Here is a 22,111-nt window from a genome sequence, read left to right as displayed (position 1 = left end):
ATTTGTTATTATGACTCCATGCATAAGTTTTTATGAACTTTCTGTTCCCTGCCTTTATCCCATGTATACCCTCCCACATATTTATCTAGTAATGTCTTTAAATTTTTCCACCACAGTACCTAACGGTTGTTGTTATGCCCCTCAGACTGTTCTTGTATGTACTAACCTTTAATTATACCATTTTCCCTTTTTACTTATTTGTACTCTTAATCCACTGTTGTATATCTCTTTGGTTCAGTGAAAGATCATTTTGATCTAGCCCACTACAGTCATAAAAGAAAATATTCTTAAATGCTTTAAAGACTAGCGTCCTGTCCCATCTCAGTCTTCTGTATTACAGGGATCTCAGATCTACTTTTCCAAGTCTTTGTCTCTATGATACTCCTTGCATTCCCAGGATATTCTTTGTAAACTGTTGCTGAATTCCTCCATTTTTTGCTCAGTTTCTGACAGTAAGGCTACCAGGCCTACATTTTCAAACAGCAGGATGTGACTTATGAGACTGTGAACAGAGACATTGTGATGTAAAGACTTCAGTTCTTTCTTAACTGTAATACTTAATTTTCTTCCCAGCCGTCTAGCAGATAAATCATAATTGACCAACATGCCTAATCTTTATAGTGCTTCATTATCTGCATCTTATTGCTGTTTTCCCAACTGTATTTGTATCCATTAGTCACTAAATGCTTCCACACTAACTGAACGGGTCTGGTTTAATTCAAAATGCCCAGTCACACTGAATTACCAAGACAAGCTCATGTTCAGTAATATGCAAAAAACTACTTTACTTACACCATTTATGTTCCAAAAAAATTCCTTTGTTCACTAAGTCACTCAGTCACTCATTTCAGCATTAATTTGCCTGTCTTAGATATTATTTAAAACAGTACATTTCTTTTTTTTATTTAATATATTTTCAATGTATAACAATAAACCCCATGTTAACTTAATATGGTTGTAATACTTTGAGTAAATTATTTGTGGAAGGAACAGGAACATAATCATAAGTCCAGGCCAACACAGGTTTATTAGCAACAAATGAAAACTAACATTTACCTAGGTTTCGTCCACAATAGGACTTCTTCAGAATGCTTATTTATTTCAGTTTGTTAACCAGGAATGTCCATTGGGCCAAGGTAGCCCGTTTTCAATGGAGGCCCGAGGAGAAAAGCTCCAGACAGAAAGACGATATGCAATGTATTAGTACAGCAAGGCAAGATTTTACATATGTTGAAATATATGAGCTGAGTCAATCACATATATTAGCAAAAACAATAAATTTATGTTCAGTTAATACACTACATGTATTTAGGCAAAGGAATTTTAGAGAGATGAATTAAAGCAGTGGCAGAGATTAGAGTAGAATAGAATAGGGATAGGTATCAGGAATCAAGTAGGATGGGTACAGGAGCACTCCCAGAGGGAGTAGAGGTGAGAGTGGAGTAGGGTTTTAAAGGATGGTAGGTTAGGGGTAGTTCTAATGTAAGAGAGAAGAGAGTTCCATAATCTGGCAAGGGAGAATGATAGTAGAAGTTGCCCTGGTGTGTGTAAAGGCGTGTAAAGTTCTCATTATCCTTGTTCTAGTTACGACAATAAGTCCGTCTTTTTGTTTTTGTTTTTTGCATGTTTACCTTTTTTTGGATTTGGTTTCTTGTTCACACTTAACTTCTCAAGCATCATTGTCAAGATTTAAAGAGAACATATATGCTGTGTGGTACAGACAACCTCTGGGAAAAACAATAACTTCTGATTCAGAGATGGTGTGCAGTATGGTTGCACAAACAATTATGTGACACCCCAGCCCCAGGATCAAAAAAAAAAGTGAGAAAGGGATTGTAGATAGATGGCAGCTGGTGCACCCCAGATATTGGAAATCAATTGCATATCATAAATTAGGGCACTAACACAAGTCAGAGACTGCTGTATTGCATTATCAAGGTCTTCTAATGAAACTGTACTGCACCACTGTTACAGGTGCACTAGTAGAAGGGAGTCCACATCTACTCTGCTCCTAACTCCACAAACTACTTCTTAAACAGAAACACGCATATCTGGCAGAAAATTAACAAAAGAGGCTGTAATGTCACCTATGTAGTACTGCAGTAGTAAAGTGATAAAATGATCCCTGGGAGAGTAGTATACACCTAAACACATATACATGTATGATTTCATCATCTGAGTTGTATAGTGTTATTCATGTACAGATCCTACTGCTATTGCAGTACAATGGCACCATAACTACTGCTCCATGCCTAGGTGCATACATATATATATATATATATATATATATATATATATATATATATATATATAGTGTGTGTGGATCTATATATATATATATATATATATATATATATATATATATATATATATATATATATATATATGGATCTATATATATAATATGGATCTACTTCAGTAGATCGAACTTTTAAATGTTCGAAGACGATATGGCCGAGACCATAACATGGAACATTTAATAGTTCAAAAACTGAGGAAAACATAAAAAAAAAGAAAAAAAAAACAAAACTAAACCTGCGTAGCAGCGAGGCAAGACCCCTTGCATCCCCCACTACTTAAATATACCAACTCCAAGATCGCACTACATTGAGGAAAAGGAAAATCTTCGCATTCCGCACTGTACACGTATCTTCATTCAGTCCGTTGGGACTTTTAAATGTTCGATCTTATGGTCTTTGCCATATGGTCTTCGAACATTTAAAAGTTCGATCTACTGAAGGGGACCTATATATATATATATATATATATATATATATATATATATATATATATATATATATATATATATATATATATATGTATATATATATATATATATATATATATATGTATATATATATATATATATATATATATATATATATATATATATATATATATATATATATATATATATATATATATATATATATATATATATATATATATATATATATATATATATATATATATATATATATATATATATATATATATATATATATATATATATATATATATACACACACACACACACACACAATTGGACAACTTCCCATAAACTCACCTGTATAGTATAGATCTGTTTTTTTGTGTGTGTGTGGTGTGTGTGTGTATGCATACATATATATATATATATATATATATATCTATATAGATATAATATAGATATATAAATAAATATATATTTATTTATATATATATATAAATATAAATATATATATATATATATAAATAGAGAGAGAGATATCATATACATCTATATAGATATACACAGATATATATATTCACACACACACATTATATATATATATATATATATATATATATATATATATATATATATATATATATATATATATATATATATTATATACATACATACACACACACTTTGAACAGGTTGCCATCATATCACTTGTGTAGGTCTACCTTTGTGGGTACACATACATACACAGACACAAACACATTTTTTTTCACTGCTGCTTCTCATAGCTCCCTTTTCTGGACAGGCACAAAGGGTTATTTATAGGCATGTGCCTGAACAGGTTGGCCCCATGTTTCACTAAAGGACTGTCTGCACATTAACAAACCTAAATGTTGCATTTCATTCACTGTTCACTTTTTGTGATGATTGCTGGTGGCTAGTGGCCATACTAATGCTATTTCAAAATTTAAAAACACATTCTGTCACCGCTGACCCTCTTAATTTTCTGGATATGCATCTGTGATGGGCATTTCCCTATGACATAAAGTTGGTTTGGCACTTTTTCCTCTCTAGACTATTGAATACTTGAATGTTCCTTTCATGTACACACCCATTTCTCCTGACAATGCACACATATTAATAAAAGGAGAAATGGGTATGTATTTGTTTTTTCAGTTTCTGAAACTAAAGTCTGCCCAAAATCTGCCTGGTAACAAACACAAAGTTAGAGCTCGGGCTCGCGCGGCAACACTAATATTTAATAAATCCAGCTGCATGGCTTCTTGTACTCATTAAATATGTCTCTCTAGCAGTTTTTTTTCCCCTTTATTTTAACATGTATAGTGCCTTTCAACAACAAATACCTGTACCGTCCAACCTTGCATTATCAGTATGCAAGGGGTGACATCGGTATGCAAGCTGCACTTGGTAAGCGCACAGAAGTCATTCGTTTTCAAACTTATTTTGAAGTGGAATACAAATGAAATGCTTTACTAGTATCTTTAGCATCTGAAAGTGTAAAACAAAATCTGTGAGGGCAGCAACTTCACTGGAAGCACTAACAGGAACAATGTGCCATTGCACACAGTCCTGTTAAATTTGTGGGCTTTGTACTTATTTAGCATTGCCGAAGACAGATAGCACTTCCAGGAAAGTTGTAATGTGTGTTTCTTCTGCAAGACCTCTTCTCCAAGTCCAGAAGGTGTTATTGTACTATTCTGACATTATTTGTATCTAGGCCACTTGTTCCAGGTAAAAATTTACATCCAACCTCTTCTCATTTGCAGCTATTCCAGTAGTAACAATGTCTCATTTTGTCCTTCTTTTTATGAAAACTTATTTATGCCGCGGTTTATTGAGTCTAGAATAGGTTGTTTACTCCTTTACCATGTTCATATGATATATGCCTGTGGATTCTCATTCTGGAATATCCAGCCATCCTGCTTAAGTCTCTTCACTGTTTTGTACACCACCACTCTCTGGTGGAGTCTAGTGATTCACTCTGATGCATGCTGTAACAGGCTAAGATGGTGTCAGTAGTATTAAAGTCATCTGAAGATTACTCAGAGGTACATGGGAACAATGTTGTGTACAACACATGCTTCTGAATGCACGTTGATAAAGGGAAGTAAGGAACTGTGAAAAGAGAAAATAAGACAATTCCTTAATGTGTGAAAGCTACCTGCCTTCACCACAGGGTAGGAAGAACTGAGGAATAAAGGGACTATGGCTGAACACGTCATAAAAAAAAGAGAAGGAGAGAGTTGCAGAAGGCTGGGAAATATTTTGACATTTCCTTGCTAGAACATTAAAGTGCAACATAATTTTCCATGTAGCTTACTTGTAAAAAAGACAACCTCCATGTTCAAATACCTAGGACTATGGTTTGATCAGTGACTAAACATCCATTTCTACATAGACACAGTGAGAGACAAAATTGAACTTCCTCCTCTTCTGACCCAAAAAGATCTCCCCTTTCTATCACAACCAGCCAGAGCTGCCATTGACAAATGAGTTCTTTTGTAACTTAAATATGGGCTCACGATTTTTGTTTCTGCTTCCAAGAAAAACATTGCCACACTCCAGACTTTCTCTAACAGCAGCCGCTGATTTATTAAAATCTCACCTCTCTGTGAGCATCACAGTATCACCCCAGAAAAAGCCAGATGGCTACCCACAAAACAAAGATCTATCCAACTTTTAGGATCCCAACACTACAAACAACTCCACCTCGATACATTAACTCCCCTTACAGCTAGACTTCATGAAAAAAACCTCATCATACAACCTGAGACACGCTTACAAGCCACAACAGCTCTCATTACTCCCAGAACCAAACTCCATAGCACTGCACATACTTTCTCCTCTCAGGCATCACTCCTTGGCAAACCCTCCCCATCGACATTAAGGAAGTCAACACTTATTCCAAATTCAAAACTCAGCTCACAAATCATTTCTTCATCCAAGTCAAATGCTCCTGCTTCATCACAGGACATATCGCCTGATCTATCTCCTTTCCGAGTCTCTTCTCTCTCAACATTTACTGAAAATTCACCCACTTTTGAAACTATTGTATATTACACTCTGATTGTGCATTGCACCGTGCTTATTCACTGGAATGTATATACACAGTTTGTCTCTATGTAATTAGTCGGAACTACTCTTATTGCTTACAATTCTCTTTGTGAAATGTTTTATATTTCAGCTAGATTATTCCTGAAATTGGTGTACATTGTTCAGTGTACTAAACCGGTAAGCAAATGTATATATAAATAAATACATTTCTTTTGCAGTACTGCTATACATTGTGTTTGCCGTCTGTATGTTTGGGCTATACAACCTTATGCCAGTCGTGATTAAGATAAGCAGTGCCACCTCCGTCAACCTTGGCATCTTGACAGCAGACCTCTACAGCCTTTTTATTGGGATCTTCCTCTTTGATTATACTGTAAGTAAGCTTTTGTTTTAATATAATTTACTGCATTTTACTGGTTGAAATTATAGGAGACTCCTCTGAATCTACACAACACATCTAATTTCTGGCATTTGAGATGAAGACTAAAAATGCTTTTAGACTTGTTCTGTTGGATAACCAATGATATTACCATGCATACAAGTTGGGCTAAGCCTGGAAATTGTGGGTAGTACCATGTAGTTTTATTTTATTTATTGACATTTATTTACTGAAAAAGCCTGACTGGATAATTTTATCCATTTTCAGCAGAGGCCCAGGGAGAAAACTCCACAATAAAAGAACAAAAACTCTCTCTCGCTATACATATATATATATATATATATATATATATATATATATATATATATGGGAAAATTGACATCATATTACCATATATTGTAAATACATAGATTAATACAAATATTTATACACATATGAAGCAGAATAATATACATATGCCATCATTAAAACTAGATGAATACAATGTCATGTAACATTGAAATGTACTGACATGTTAGTGTGAGAGTTTATTACTCACTCATAAAGCAAATGTCAGAGTATAAGTAATAAAGTATTTCGGACGACTCCACTGAGTTTACATTTTTCATCTTACAATATATGTTCCTTAGTAAATCTGTACAAGCTGTGTAGAATCGATGTATATATGAAGTGTAAACATTTTACTACACTTGGTTGAATAAAAAGTGGATAATTTTAAAATAAAATTTTGCATGCTTGATCACTTTAGTCTTAGGAAATCACTTGTGGTGCAGTTTGTGTTCTGGAAGTAATTCTTTTTTTTTTTTTTTTTTTTGAGATTTTCTACTTTTGGGGTTTGTATATATAAGAATGTATATTTATATATATATATATATATATATATATATATATATATATATATGAGTCTAGGACTATTCACTGAAAGCACATTTCACTGAAACACATTTGACTGTGCACAATTCACTCAAAGCTCAATTCACTGAATTCACAATTCACTGAAAGTTATATATGGCCTTTTCCCCACTGTAGTGCGACCCTGGAGTTAGAATATATAGTAAGGGGGGTGTTGGGGGCAAACCCCCCAACCTATTTTAAATATTTTAAACTATACACATGGATACTTGCAATTTCAATAAATTACTCTTTTCTAAACTTATATATCCAAACTTTGTGGGGGGCTACGCACCCCACACCTTCCAATGTGGGGTCAGTGCCCCCCCACAGCCCCCCTTACTATATATTCTAACTCCAGGGTTGCACTACAGTGGGTAAAGGCCATATATAACTTTCAGTGAAATGTGTTTCAGTGAACTGAGTTTTCAGTGGGTTGTGCTTTTAGCGATTTGTGCACAGTCATTTGAGTTTCAGTGAAATGTGCTTTCAGTGAATAGTCCTAGACCCATATATATATATATATATATATATATGGGTTCACTTTAAATAATCGAATGTTCAGAACATCGACGTTCTGATCATAGAGACCAGAATATCAATGTTCATAACATCGAAGGTTAAAAGTGGAAGTGCCAGGTAAGTGAGATTGTGGAATGTTGGGTGTGTATGCAGGACAGCAAGGTGCCCTGCATGTTGTGTGTGTGTGTGTGCCATCTGAGTGTTGGCACTGCAGGTAGGGTACGGGAAATCTCCTGTTTAGCGCTACCGCATATAGCGGTAAACGGGAGATTTCCCTTACCCCACTGTAGTGCGATCCCGGAGTTGGAATATTAAAGTAGGGGGGCGAAGCCCCCCTGCATAACTTAGTGTTTGTGATTTTTTTCTTGTTTTTATGGTTCATTTTGAACATTCGCTGTTCTGGTCTTGATGATCAGAATGTCGATGTTCTGAACATTTGATGATTCAAAGTGAATATATATATATATATATATATATATATATATATATATATATATATATATATATATATATATACACACACACACATACATATAGTTATACAGACATACACACACAAACACACACACAATGTGTATTTCATTTCATTGAAAACTCGTTTCACTAAAACTCAGCTGCCTAAGCACAATTCACTGAAAACGCATTGACTGAAACTCATTTTGCTGAAAGGTATATGCCCTGTTCCCCACTGTAGTGTGATCCTGGAGTTAAAAACCTTTTCTTAGATTAAAAACAATAACTTTATTCTCTCCTTTTTTCTTTTCTCTCTTCTGTTTGCCCTTAGGTTTGTTTGTGAATCAAGACTAATTCCATTGCTTGTTTCAACAAAATATATTCACTTGAATGTATTTACATCACTTGGTAATTTGATAATGTTTTCTAGTGTTAGAATGACATATTCAATTAAAAAAGACTTGTTACTTTACATGAAAATGTGTAAGGACTGAGTTTTACTGCAAAAAGATTTTCATTTTGACAAGATATATTTTACCTGCATTTTTAACTCACTACATCCGAGTGAGACCTCCAGGTTCCTCTTTAGTTACCTCCTATTGATGCCTCTAGGTGTCATATATTGCTTGTTCATATTTGCATTAATAATTTCAAACCTGTGCTACATACAAGATATTAGAAGATTTTATCTTGAAGCACACATGTTGTCAAACACAGCTGTATTGATATTTGACCTCTGTCAATGCATATTTGTTAGAACTGTAAGGTGATAACATCATTTTTTAAAGGCTAAGAGTACAAAAAGAGCTGTACTGGAGTGAATGAGTTAAGAAAAGTTTATTGATTTAACATATACACACTCTCTTTCTCTCTCTCTCTCTCTCTATATATATATATATATATATATATATATATATATATATTTTTTTTATAAATATATATATATATATATATATATATATATATATATATATATATACACATATAGGTTGATAGATAGGTACTAGACTGTTCGCCCAAGGACCTACGTTAGTCTAGGCAGCAAGGTTCCATGGCTTACGCCACCCAAGAAAGTTATTTTCCTGTGCTACTGTGGAGCAGAGACACAGAAGTGATCCCCGGGGTGTATTTCCTATTTCCCATCCACTCATCAAGATTTTTCTTGAGTGCTAATGAAGAACTTTGCTTGACATAGATGGGTAGCTTGTTCCAGAGTATAGGAAGTCTCTGGGATAGGAATCTAGCCCTCCAGCATGTCCTGTTTATTGTGGTGACAAGGTTTTAGGTCCCTAGAGCATGTAGCTCAGAGGGATTGGGATTTCTTTAGGTGTAGCATGTCCAACAGTTCTGGGTTCGACATAGCTTTAATTGTTAGGCAGAGATCACTTCAGAGTAGGCGATATGCTACGGAGTAAAGCTAGAGTTTTTTGAGGCGTTCAGTGTAGGGCATTAGTTTGAGGCCAGTAATCCTCTTTGTGAGGTACTTCTGTGGCCTTTCCAACTGCTGCAGATGTCTTGTGAGGTACATTCCAAAAGGGGCGTTGTACTCTATAATGGCTCTAATGGGTGTTGAGTAGAGGGGAACAATGACCTCTTTTTTTCCTGGATGAGAACCCTTTTATGATGAGGTGTGCCATGTAGAAGGACTTCCTGACTACTGTGGTGATGTGACTATCAAAGTAGAGACTACTGTCCACCTGGGTCCCAAGGTCTCTTATCATGCATTCGGTGTTAAGTAGATTGCTGCCTATATGGAAGTTCATGGGTACAGAGTTTTTACCAAAGGGGATGACACTACACTTTTTGGCATTGAGCTTGAGGCCATGGCTCTGACACCAGGTATCTGTCTCAGTGAGGCCCTTCAGTAGGATGTCCACATCATTTGGGGACTTGAATATGGCTCCTAGTTTGCAGTCATCTGCAAACTTCATTAGCCAGAGGCCTTCTGTGCTAGCCTGTACTTCAGAGAAGTAGATACCAAAGAGGAGTGGTCCCAGGACAGAACCCTGTGGTACTCCACTTGTCACTGCTTTGAGGTCAGATTTGGAGTCTGCAACCTTTACAGTGTGGGTTCTGTCAGTAAACCAGTTGGCAACCCATCTTGACATAGGGATTTATACCTAGTTTAATGAGTTTATCTATAATTCCAGAATGGGGGATGGTGTCGAAAGCCTTGGCGAGGTCAAGATAGGCTGTGCGAACCACCTTATCCTCATCCACGGCTTTGGTGACTGCCTCAAAGAAGTCGATCAGGTTCAGGAGGCATGATCTGCCTTTCACAAACCCGAACTGGGTGGGATCCAGAGTTTGGAGGTTACCAATGTCTTTGTTTATGAGTTCCATGATGATACGTTCCATGGCCTTGCAGACCAGGCTCGTCAGGCTAATAGGTCGATAGTTCCCGGGATCATTGGTGGCTCCCCCTTTGTGGAGTGGGATAACTGTTGCTGTGCACCATTCAGTGGGTGCAAGGACTGATACGAGGCTATTATTGAACATGGTGCTTAAGTGGGGAGCCAGTTCGTTCTGAAGTTTGTGTAAAACGCAGCCTGGGATGTTGTCCGGTCCCATGGATGCTGTGTTTTTGGCTTTAGAGAGTGCAGCTTTTACTTGCGTAGTTGTGATTACAGGGACTCTGCATTCTTCCTGTATAGATATGGGCCCTTTAGGAAGTGAGAGGGGGGTAAAATTAGCATTGAACCTATCAGCCAGGATGTTGGCAATATCAGTTGGTTCTGTAATTTTCGTGCCTTTGTGCTGTAACTCAGAGCTGATCTGAGTGTTTCCATCTAGATTCTTGACATAGCTATAGAATACTTTGGCTGTCCTTGGATTTAGTGGTGATTTTGTTTTCATAGCTAGCTTTGGAGGATCTTATAAGGGATCTCAGCTTCTTACTGAGGCTGACCAGGGAGCTCCTCCACTCATGGGATTTTACTCTCTTTTGCAACAGTTTCTTCCTTTTGTTGTACAGTCTGTTTATGGCAGGGGACCACCAGATTGGCTTCCTTTTTTTGGAGGATAGCATCTTGGTTCTGTTTTGGATAGCACGATCCATGCACTTGTGTAAGTGCATATAGAATGCATTTATGTAGGATTCAGCAGTTGTAACTGTATTGTCCATCTGCATGGGTGTCATGAAGTTCACCACTTCTGTCTTAAGAAGCATGAAGTTGGTTTTGGAGAAATCTTTTACTGTGGTTTCCTTAATGGGGGGTGGGGGTGGGATGGATATCAAGGGTGATAAGCTTATGGTCAGATCAGACCAACGAGGAGTTGACTTCAGGTGTGGAACACAGGTCACTCATGTTGGTAATGACTAGGTGTAGGATATTGTTGCCCCTGGTGTGGGTGTAGATAAGTTGATCTAGGGCATTGGAGTTTATGAATTCCAGAAAGAGTTGAGCTAAGGAGTTGGTACACGAGTAGTTTTCCCAGCTATTGGTGGGGTAGTTGAAGTCGCCCATTATTAGGGTATTTGGTTGAACCCTAATATTTTCCAGTACATCAAGAAAAGAGGAGTGGGAATCCTGGGGCATGGTGGGGGATCTGTAGCAAGCTGCAACTTGTATTGCAGTTATGCCCAGAGTTAGTTGCACTTGGATAATCTAGGATGTATTATGCTGAGCAACTAGACTGGAGGTGTGGATATCCTTAATGAATATGGACGCACCTCCACCTTTGCTGTTTTGGTCCAGGTTACATGGCCGAAAGGTGTGGTATGAGTTATAGCCTGGTAGTGCAGGGTTGCTGTCTGGAGCCTTGAACCAGGTCTCAGTCACTGTACAGATATCGATGTTTTCCATTTTAAGAAGTGCCTTGAGTGAGTGAGTGCATTTTGAGATTTAGACTTCTAGCATTGAGTAGCATTACCCTCAGTTTTTGCTTGCCTGTTCCTGTTATGGTGGTTATTTATTTGAACCCTGCCTAAAAAAGGCACTATAGGGGCAGCAAGAGTCTTAGCCAGTATCCAGAATCCCAGGGGTGACAGGTGCAGGCCATCTGTGGCAAAGCATCGTGGTCTGTTGACCATGTTATCCCAAGCAGACAGATACTGGATCCCCTTAGAATGACACCAGAAGCTTAGCCAATTGTTGAAGTCAATCATTTTGTCCTTGTACTGCGGTATCATTCTGGGTGATGGCAGAATGCTACTCAGGGCTAGGGTCATACCTGCCTGGGCTACAAGATCGGAGAGCTCTTCCATGTCACTTTTCATGTAGTCTAGGGAGGTACGTCTCAGGTCATTCACACCAACATGGACAATGACAGAGTCCTATTTGTACTTGTGGAGTGACCTGAGTGCATGGGTTATGTGGCGGATCCTGGCACCCGACAGGCAGCTGACAGTAACCTTCTTGTTTAGCCTGGCGAGTGGGACATCAGTGTGCGTCACCTATGACTAGTGTGTTGGGTACGTTGTTTTGCCTTATTGGCTGTGGTTGAGTGGCACACTGAGTCTGTGGGCTATGTGTCATATGGGTTGTGTTAGTTGCTTGCGTTTCTGCTTTGGAGGTCTCTGTTGCTTAGATTATCATTGAGAGCCTCCGCGAATGTTTTTGTGTTACTACGTGTGGATTTTGGTGGTGTAGATTTAGTGAGACTATGTGATGAGTGCGGTGTGGTGCAAATGTTTACCTTCCCCTCATGACTGTCAAGTTCAGTCTTGGTTGGAGAGAGCTTTACCTCCAGTTTGGCTAGATAAGTGCATCTCTCACAGGTTGTAGTGTTGGGTGGTAGGAGGAGAGGGTTGTCTGTGTACATGAGGCAATTTCTGCATTGCCTCAAGATGCCCAGATTCATCAGATAGACAGGAGAGAACACTGGGAGCTGACACTTGGACATGCCTGAATAAAAAAATATTTTCCTCTAGATAAGTGAGGAAAGTGAGTATAAGAGCTGTTTTTCTCTAAGCAAGTGTGAAAAGTAAGAACAAAAACTGTTTTCCTCTAGGTAATGAGGAAGATTGAGTGCTTTAGTAATTAGTAGCTTATTTAGTGCTTACAAGTTCTGAACAAGTGCCGAGCATGAATAAGAAAATGTAAGTGCTAAAACTAAAAATCTGTATCTACACTAGACGAGTTACAGGACAGAAACAAGTGCAAATGCAGGCTTTCAAATCAGAAAGTTGAGAGAAGGAAGATTGCCCAAACAGCCAATAACTACAATTACTGGGCCAGAACCACTCCTTATGTGGTAGACAGGTTACCTAGTGCTTACCACTCCTACTGATAAGCTAGAAGGCTTTCCTCCAACACAGAAAGGCTTGGGGGGCTCAGAAGCTTACATACAGTCCTGGATACAGCAAATCTGTATCTGGAATACTAGTTACAGGAAAGGTAGGAAACAGGCTTACAGTTTTTTTTTTAACAGAAAAGTAGCAAAAACAGTAGTACAAACAATTTACATGCAGTGCAAGCTAGCACACTTGTGTATGCAGCAATATTAGACCAAACACAGTTTAAAAAATGCAATTAAATTAAAAAGGACTAAAAGCAAGTGCAGAAAGAGTTTAATTAGGTAGAATGTGGTGAAGAGATGGGACTGGGGGAGTGTCCCAGATCAAATCTACAGTGGGGCAGGCAACTGCATAAGCCACCAAATTTAAACTACAAAGCAAAAATAGGGAAGGTGGGTGGGAAAACTTTCAACAGAGATCTAAGCAATAACTAACAGTACAAACTTTAAAACCAAAAAAAAAAAAAGCACTCAGCTCTGTATATTTGCCGATCAGTCTCTCAGAACAGTGAGACAACAGTTTCAACAGAGATCTAAGCAACAATTAACAAACTCTATAACCAAAAAATATATACTCAGCTCTGTATATTTGCAGATAGTCTGTAAGGCAGTCTCTCAGAATACAGGTTCCAGCAATCTGAATACAGCTGTTACTATACCAACTGAAGACACAGCAAAAAATGGGGGGGGGGGGGATAGTTTCAACAGACATCTAAGCAACAACTAACAGTACAAACTTTAAAACCAAAAAAATATACTCCGCTCTGTATATTTGCCGATCAGTCTCTCAGAACAATGAGACAACAGTTTCAACAGAGATCTAAGCAACAATTAACAAACTCTATAACCAAAAAATATATACTCAGCTCTGTATATTTGCAGATAGTCTGTAAGGCAGTCTTTCAGAACACAGGTTCCAGCATACAGAAAGGAAGAAATTCAGTATCACATACTGTTACACAGTGTAAATGCATGAATCAACAATGTAGTCTAATAAAATTAACAAATTAAAAATTCTGATATTTCAATAGCAACATTTCAAGGCTATCCCAGCAACTTAGTCTTATTATGATTCATAAACCATATTTCTTTTTCAGTTTTACATAACATTGTTTTTAAATTTAAAATTCTTTGAAAGGAGGAACCAAGTTTGAGTTCCAATTTTTTTGTAATAAATTTTCTAGCCACAGCCAGGAGACTCCAAACATTTTTTTGTTGTTTGGCTTTTACAGATAAAGGAAGTGGAATATTTATTAGTATTGTTGATCTTGTTAATCAGACCATAACCCATTAAAAATGCATATCTCTTTAATTTTTCACATTCTATAAATATATGTGCCCAATCAGCTTTTACATATATACTGCACCTCCAACAAACTGAAGAAGTAATTTTACTAAACTTTATAAGGGGTAAGAAAAAAAAAAACTATATATATATATATATATATATATATATATATATATATATATATATATCCACTTTCCAGCGTAAGCTTGGAAATGTTTGATTAACTGACTTAAAGTACCCACAGATTCAAAAAACATGTTTATTTCATCATGGTTTGGTGTTTCCTATATTTTAACACCACTCTGGGACTATTTACAGGTATTTAAATTTATTTTATTTTATTTATTTATTTATTTTACATTTGTTAACCGGGCTAGTCTAACTGGATATATTTCCATTTTCAGTAGAGGCCCGGGGAGAAAAGCTCCACAATGTATAAAACAATTACATAATTTACAAAAAATAAACACACAATAAACAACAGTAAACATTGGAAAGAAAAGAGGAAAGGAAGGGGAATACGCAATATAAAAAACAAACAATAAACTTGGAAATACAGAAGGAAAAGGAGGGGGAATATGCAAATATACAGGAAGACATCATGGGATTTATTATTCACATAACATAGTATGAGTGGATACCTCAAATTCACACCATAAAAATACAGTTAAAAACTTCTTTCTAGATAATTTATAGGAAGGTTATCTGAAGAGTAAAAGAGAGACAAGAATAGTACAGAAGGAGTGAGCAGATAAAAAAACAAAATTTATACTTGCAGTAAGGATAAAACAATATAAAAGGAGGAAAAGGAATAATAGAGTTAGAGCTTGTCCAAGATGGTCATAGAGATAGTAGAAGGAAAGGAGGAGGAAGGAGAGGGAGGATTAGAGGTGGTTATAGGGAGAATTTAGTCGGGGTTACAGCAGGGACATAACCATTGATTTTTAAGGTAGCATCTGAGTTTTTGTTTAAACAGAATAGGAGTTTGAATAGAAGTAAGTTCAGTAGGAAGTTGATTCCAGTGTTTGCCAAGGGCGTTAGAGAAGAGGGAGTCACCAGCAAGGTTGTTGGCTTTAGTTAAAGTTACTAGTAGTTTACTGGAGGAACGAAGTGAGTTCAGGTTAGAGTAGGGGGTCAAAAGTTTGGAGAGTGCAGGAGTGTTATTAGGTTGGTACAGAGCTCTATGGACAAAGGAGAGTTGGGAAAGAAGCAACATATTTTCAAATTCAAGCCAGTGAAGTTGTTGAAGGTTCAAGCAGTGGTGAGTTCTAAATTGATTACCAGTCACAAATCTAGCAATACTATTGTATGTGTTAGCCAATTTTGAGAGATTATTTTTCTTCAGGTTAGTGTAAATTGGTGAGGCGTAGAAAAGGGTTGAAATAAGGTGAGAGTGGGCAAGAGTAGCTTTGGCTGCAGGGGTTAAGAATGTTCTAATTCTGTATAGGGAGCCCATTTTTCTGTTTACAGTTTTAATGGTGTTATTGATGTGACAATCATAGGTAAGATTGTTGTCAATCATGACACCTAGCAGTTTGGTAGAGGGGTCAGCTGATATGAGGGTACCATTAATAGATGAGATAGAGAAATCTAAAGTGGGGGATCTAGTAGTTGGTTTAAAGAGGAGGAGTTTAGTTTTTTTAGCATTTAAGAGTAGGCAGCATTTTAGGAACCAGGCTTCAACTGTGTGGAATACATTTTGAGTAATAGTTTGTAGCTCAGGAATGTTTTTAGCTGAGCAAATGAGAGTGGAATCATCAGCGTATTGAATACAAGTAGCTTGAGGGATAGCTGATTGTAGGTCATTTATAAAAAGGGAGAAAAGGAGAGGCCCAAGAATGGAGCCTTGTGGGACACCAAGAGAGATAGGAAGGAGAGAGGAGAGTTTGTTTTCCCAGAGGACTGCCTGTTTTCTGTTAGAGAGGTAGGAGGTAAACCAAAGGATAGCTTTAGGTTCTGGAGCAAGAGATTCAAGAATTTTTATGAGAAGGCGGTGGTTGACCATGTCAAAAGCTTTGGAAAGGTCAATAAAGAGTGCAGAGGAAAGAATGTTATTATTGCGGTTAGTGTTTATAAAGTCAGTAAAGGAAAGAAGAGCAGTGGTAGTACTGTGGAAAGGCCTGAAGCCATGTTGACATGGAGTTAGAACGTTATTGTTAGTTAAGTAGTTCATTAGTTGGAAGTGAACACATTTTTCCATGATTTTAGCTATGGGAGATAAGAGTGCTATAGGCCTGTAATTAGAGTATTCGTTTGAGTTACCTCCCTTGTGTAGGGGTATAATGTGTGAGATCTTCCAGATGTCAGGTATGATACCTTCATTAATTGTTCTATTGATAAGGATGGATATGGGATAGGCTAGAGCTTTAGCTGCTTTTTGGAGGTATTCAGATGGGAGTTGGTCAGCTGATGGGGTACATGGTTTTAGTTTTTGAATACATCTTTGGATGAAGGTGGTAGAGATAGGTTGTAGTGTGAAGGATGGTTGAGTAGATGCTGCTTGGGCAGGGATGCTAGAGTTGTCAAAGGAAAGGTGAGAGGCTAGAGAATTTATAGTATTAGTAAAGAAGGAATTGAAAGCGTTGGCAGTTTCCTGGGAGGAATTCTTTTCGGATCCAGAGGGAGAGGGGGTGGTAGTTTGTCCAGGGTGAAGAAGTCTATTCAAGGTTGTCCAGAATTTTTGGGGATTATTATGATTAGTTGATTGGAGGTTGCAATAGTATTTTTTTTTGTCTAAGATGATAGCTGTTTTAGTACTATTCCTATAACTAACTATTACTATAAATATTTTTATACATAATTTCTGAGTCTGACCACATGGGGTCTGGCATCTTGAAGTAATTCTGATTGTTTATTCTGCCTCTAGGGATGCCAAAGTGCAGTGCTTATCTGTAAAAAGTTACATCATGCAGGCCTCTTTCTTCCTAAGGCTCCTGTCACTGCCTTGATTTTACATGCGTACACTGATGTCTTTCATTCAGTTAGTTTTATGTGACATTTCATGCCATTCAGTAACTACTTAAAACACAAACAGTGCAAATGCCACCGAACAGACTTTCAAAGTGTATTTTACTGCTGCTTCCTTTTAGAATGGCTAAACTGCATTTTTTGTGAAGCCTGAATTGTAGTACTTTGACTCATCTCCCATCCCCCTTCACACCTAACTTCCCTAGCTGTCAAAGTGCTAAGGGTAATTTCAGCTGCTACCTGCTGTGATTGACAACTCACAGTAGGAGACTTGACTCGTGTATTATTTCCTTGTTCTAGCCTTTACTTTCTGTATGGGTAGGGAAAGGATCAGGGAGATGTGACATCACAGCATGGGTGTTTTTTTTAGGACAGTCGTGGTGATATCAGTTTGGGGAGGCAGCTGTCCAGAAAAGTATCTGTATTTAGTGGCCTTGATGACATCGATGAATTGGAGACTCCAGCAAGGGTGGGATAAAAGTTTTTTGAAAGTGAAACCACCACAGTGTTCTAGTGGAGAGAAACAGTCAATTTAAAAAATATTTTAAATGCTGTGTTGTTTATTCACAGCAGGGACAATAAATAGGGAGAAAAAGGACAGAGAAGTTGAGCGTTTAGCATTGAGCAAATAATCCCATTGTTGTCCTTTACATAATATAACTTTGTTCTTATAATCGAATGGTCACTCAATCCATTGCTGTCTAAAAAGTTCCAGAATTTTGCATCAAAGTTATTATTTATAATAATTTATATAACTTGGGCATACTTCCTTTGTTGGGTCAATTTATCTTTGATGGTAGCACTTCTATACTCATATAATGGGAGAATAATGTTCTGTTCTCTTCACTTATATTACCTACACATTCATTGAATTTCTTACTTATAGATAATATTTGTTGATTAACAGATTCATCCAACTTAAAATCTTTCATTAAACCTTCTGGTGACTTAGCTTTCCCTTTTTTAATCAATCTGACCATAACTTTAACCCATTTCTTTTACTAAATTAATTTTAGCATTGTACTGAGTTTCCACAAATCTAGAGGTGTGTGTGATGGGAAAGCACAAACATTTCCATTTTTACCATTAACAGGGTTTGAAAAAAATATTTAACTGTCTAAAGATTGAAATTAAATTCCTTCTAAGGCATGTTTTATTAACCAGATGAAAGGATTGTTACATATTTTCATTTATCATATTTAATAAACTTGTATGAATTTAGTATAAGCTGCACCTGAATAGTTTTCCATTGACTAGTATAAGTTACGTCTACCCAGAATGTAATAGAATTAAAGTCTGCAGCAGTGGAATATGATTGTAAGTCAGGGAAGCTAATACCACCATACTCCCACAGTCTAATATGATTTCTGTAAGCAACTATCAGCTTTTTAAGGTATGGTGAGAATGAAGTTAACAGTTTTTCCATCTTCTTTAATTTTTTTTGTTGGGTATTAAAGCTGCTGAATGCAGTATATATATATATATATATATATATATATATATATATATATATATATATATATATATACACACACACAATATTTGGTAATATAATTTTAATAAGCACTAACCTAGCCTCAAAAATTAAACAAAACACTCATTCCATTTTTAATAAGGAATAATACTTCAGTTATTTTTTTCTAAATTATGATTAATAATCTTACTCACATCTTGATAAATTTTCATTCCTAAATATTTTTATTTTATCCTTCCCAATTATATTTATCTTTAAACCTGCTATCTAGTCATTGATTTAACACTAAAGTCTCAGTTTTATTATTGAATTTCAGCAGTGATACCTTAAACTTAATTTCCTTATCATTTTTTTTCAATTGAATAGCTTAAATCTCCTATAGTTAGTAAAATATTTGCAAAAAACTGTATTTTAGATTGACACTCTTGAAAAACATCAGTTTTATCATCATTTCTTTTATTATTAGCTAAGGGTTCAATAGCTAATGCAAATAGCAGAGGAGACGAGACACCCTTGATTTGAACCATTATTTATAGTGAATCCTTCAGAGATGCAAGATCCAATTTTAACATACTTTGGAATCTCTATAGAAGTGTTTTAAATATTCCAATAAATTGTTCTGGGAATGCAGATACTTCTAAAGTTTTAAATAAGTAGTTCCAATGTACATAATCAAAAGCTCTCTTGATATCTAAGCTAATTGGGGCCAAGTTTTTGTTCATTCTTTTTGCTAAGTCTAAGATTTCTACTACCTTTTTAATATGGTCATACATGAATCTACTGACTATAAATCTTGTTTGATCTTATTTAACTTACTTCTGTACTACTTCTCTTATAGCAACGATGGAAGCAAGTATTTTATCATATATATTTAATAATGAAATAGGTTTATATGAGGAAATTCAATTTTATCATTTCCTTGTTTAAATACAGGTGTGAGTACAGAAAATTTCCATGAGGGAGGAATTATTTTGTCACTCGGAATTATCCTGAAAACTTCACTTAGTAATCTTCTTTCGGCTGCTCCTGTTAGGGGCCACTACAGTGGAACATCTGTTTCCATTTCTTCCTGTCCTCTGCATCTTGCTTTGTCACACCAACCACCTGCATGTCCTCTCTCACCACATCCATGAACCTTATCTTAGGCCTTCCTCTTTTCCTGTTACCTGGCAGCTTCATCCTTAGCATCTTTTTCCCAATATACTCTGCATCCCACCTCAGCACATGTCCAAACTAACATAATCTTGCCTCTCTGACTTTGTCTCCAAACCTTCCAACCTGGGCTGACCCTCTAATATACTTATTCCTAATCCTGTTCACCCTCATCACACCCAGTGCAAACCTTATCATCTTTAACACTGCCAAAGCTCTGACTCCTTCCTTTTTGTCAATGCCACTGTCTCCAACCCATATAACATAACTGGTCTCACTACCCTCTTGACCTTCCCTTTGACTCTTGCTGGTACTTGTTTGTCACAAATCACTCCTGACACTCTTCTCCACCCACTCCAATCCTGCCTGTACTCTCTTCTTCACCTCTCTTCCACACTCACCATTACTCTGAACTGTTGATCCCAAATATTTAAACTCGTCCACCTTTGCCACCTCTACTCCGTGCATCCTCACCATTCCTCTATCTTCCCTATCATTCACACACATATATTCTGTCTTAGTCCTGCTGACTTTCATTCCTCTTCTCTTAGTAATCCTAAAGTATTTTACAGAAGCAGACTATATAATTCCATACTTAAACCATCTAACCTTGGAGCTTTGCCATTTTTATTTTTTTTTAATGTGTTTAACTTTTATTAGGGTAATAGATTTATTCAACAGAAACATTTTCTGGTCATTAAGTTTATTAGTAGCTTTTTTCTATAAATACTTAATTTGCAATTATCAGGATTATTATTTTTATCTGTATTGATTTTTTTAAACTATCAGGCATTTCTTTTATGTCTGAAGTAATCTGTGTGAGGATTTTGGGCATTATTGATTTGTGCCTTTTTGCTTAACATCTTACTTCATTGTATAACTGTGAAATTATAATTTTTCTAGATCTCTATTTTATGTGTTACGTTTTTTGATACTTTCTCATTATTTTTAATGACTTCAGTAGTATTTTTTGTTTTTAAGCCTGTCTTTATGTACATCATCTTGTATTTCTAATAACTCTTTATACCACTGTTTCATTTTATTACTAGACCATCTTTCCATTCTATCTTTAATATGCATTTTAATGAGTCCCATAGTATGACTTCACTAACCTGACTATCATCATTCAAAGATAGACATTTCTCAATTTGTTCCTTAAGGTAACTCTTAAATTATTTTTTAATTTCATCATATATATTGGAATTCTGTAAATCTGAAATTTATTTAGATCTGTTGATGTATTAATACTTGGTGCATTATAATCAGATAAAGGACAAGGAAGAGTTTTAAAATAATTAATATTAATTAAATCTGTGGAAGCATAACTCTATGAATTCTAGTTTGCATCCCATGTGCATAAGAATAATGAGTGAAAGACAATAACTTTTCTGCTTTTATTATTAAATCAGTGAGATTATTACTAATCCATCTGTTTAGTGCTTTAGCTGATGCTAGAATTTTAGCTTTCTTCTGTTGTTTTATATCTCCTATATTACACATTCAGTTAAAATTTTCAGCTAAAATTAAACTGCCCTTTCAATGATTTTGTAATAGGTTTAAGTGATCTTTACCCACTTTTTCACATATTCCATGGCTCCAATAAAAAACTGGTGTATGGCATTTGTCATTGCATTTAGTTACTACAAATGTGTACATTCCTTTGGGATCATTAATATATTCCATGACCCTAGGCATTACAGTAGATTTTCTCCTCAGTTTTGCAGTTCCACTCCTCTTTTTATTAAAATAAACAAACGATAACATTTTGTAACTGAAGTTTAGATATTGAATCCATTTATCTGTCAGTGGAGTCTCTTGCAAGAATGTCTCCTCTATTATTAACAATTTCCTTTTTTGCTATTATTTAATCCATTTACATTAATAGAAAATAGATTAAAGCTCTCTGTACTGTAAATTCAAGAAGATTTCTTTTACCATATCAGTGTCCACCATATTAATGTAGTT

General features: G+C 36.1%; 1 protein-coding gene across 2 annotated transcripts in view; it reads left to right on the top strand.

The window, feature by feature from the left end:
* SLC35F2 (solute carrier family 35 member F2) overlaps positions 1-22,111 on the top strand; it is a 482,376-nt gene that overhangs the window by 407,471 nt on the left and 52,794 nt on the right. For both annotated transcript variants that reach the window (XM_044072611.1, XM_044072612.1), the window contains one exon: positions 6,001-6,155. In XM_044072611.1, the coding sequence (XP_043928546.1) occupies positions 6,001-6,155 (155 nt within the window). The remainder of the gene's footprint in view (positions 1-6,000; positions 6,156-22,111) is intronic.

Source organism: Protopterus annectens, chromosome 5.part0 (genome assembly GCF_019279795.1).
Source record: "Protopterus annectens isolate FY-2018-M chromosome 5.part0, PAN1.0, whole genome shotgun sequence".
NCBI lineage: Eukaryota > Metazoa > Chordata > Ceratodontiformes > Protopteridae > Protopterus > Protopterus annectens.
This window is presented reverse-complemented; position numbering and strand designations above follow the sequence as displayed.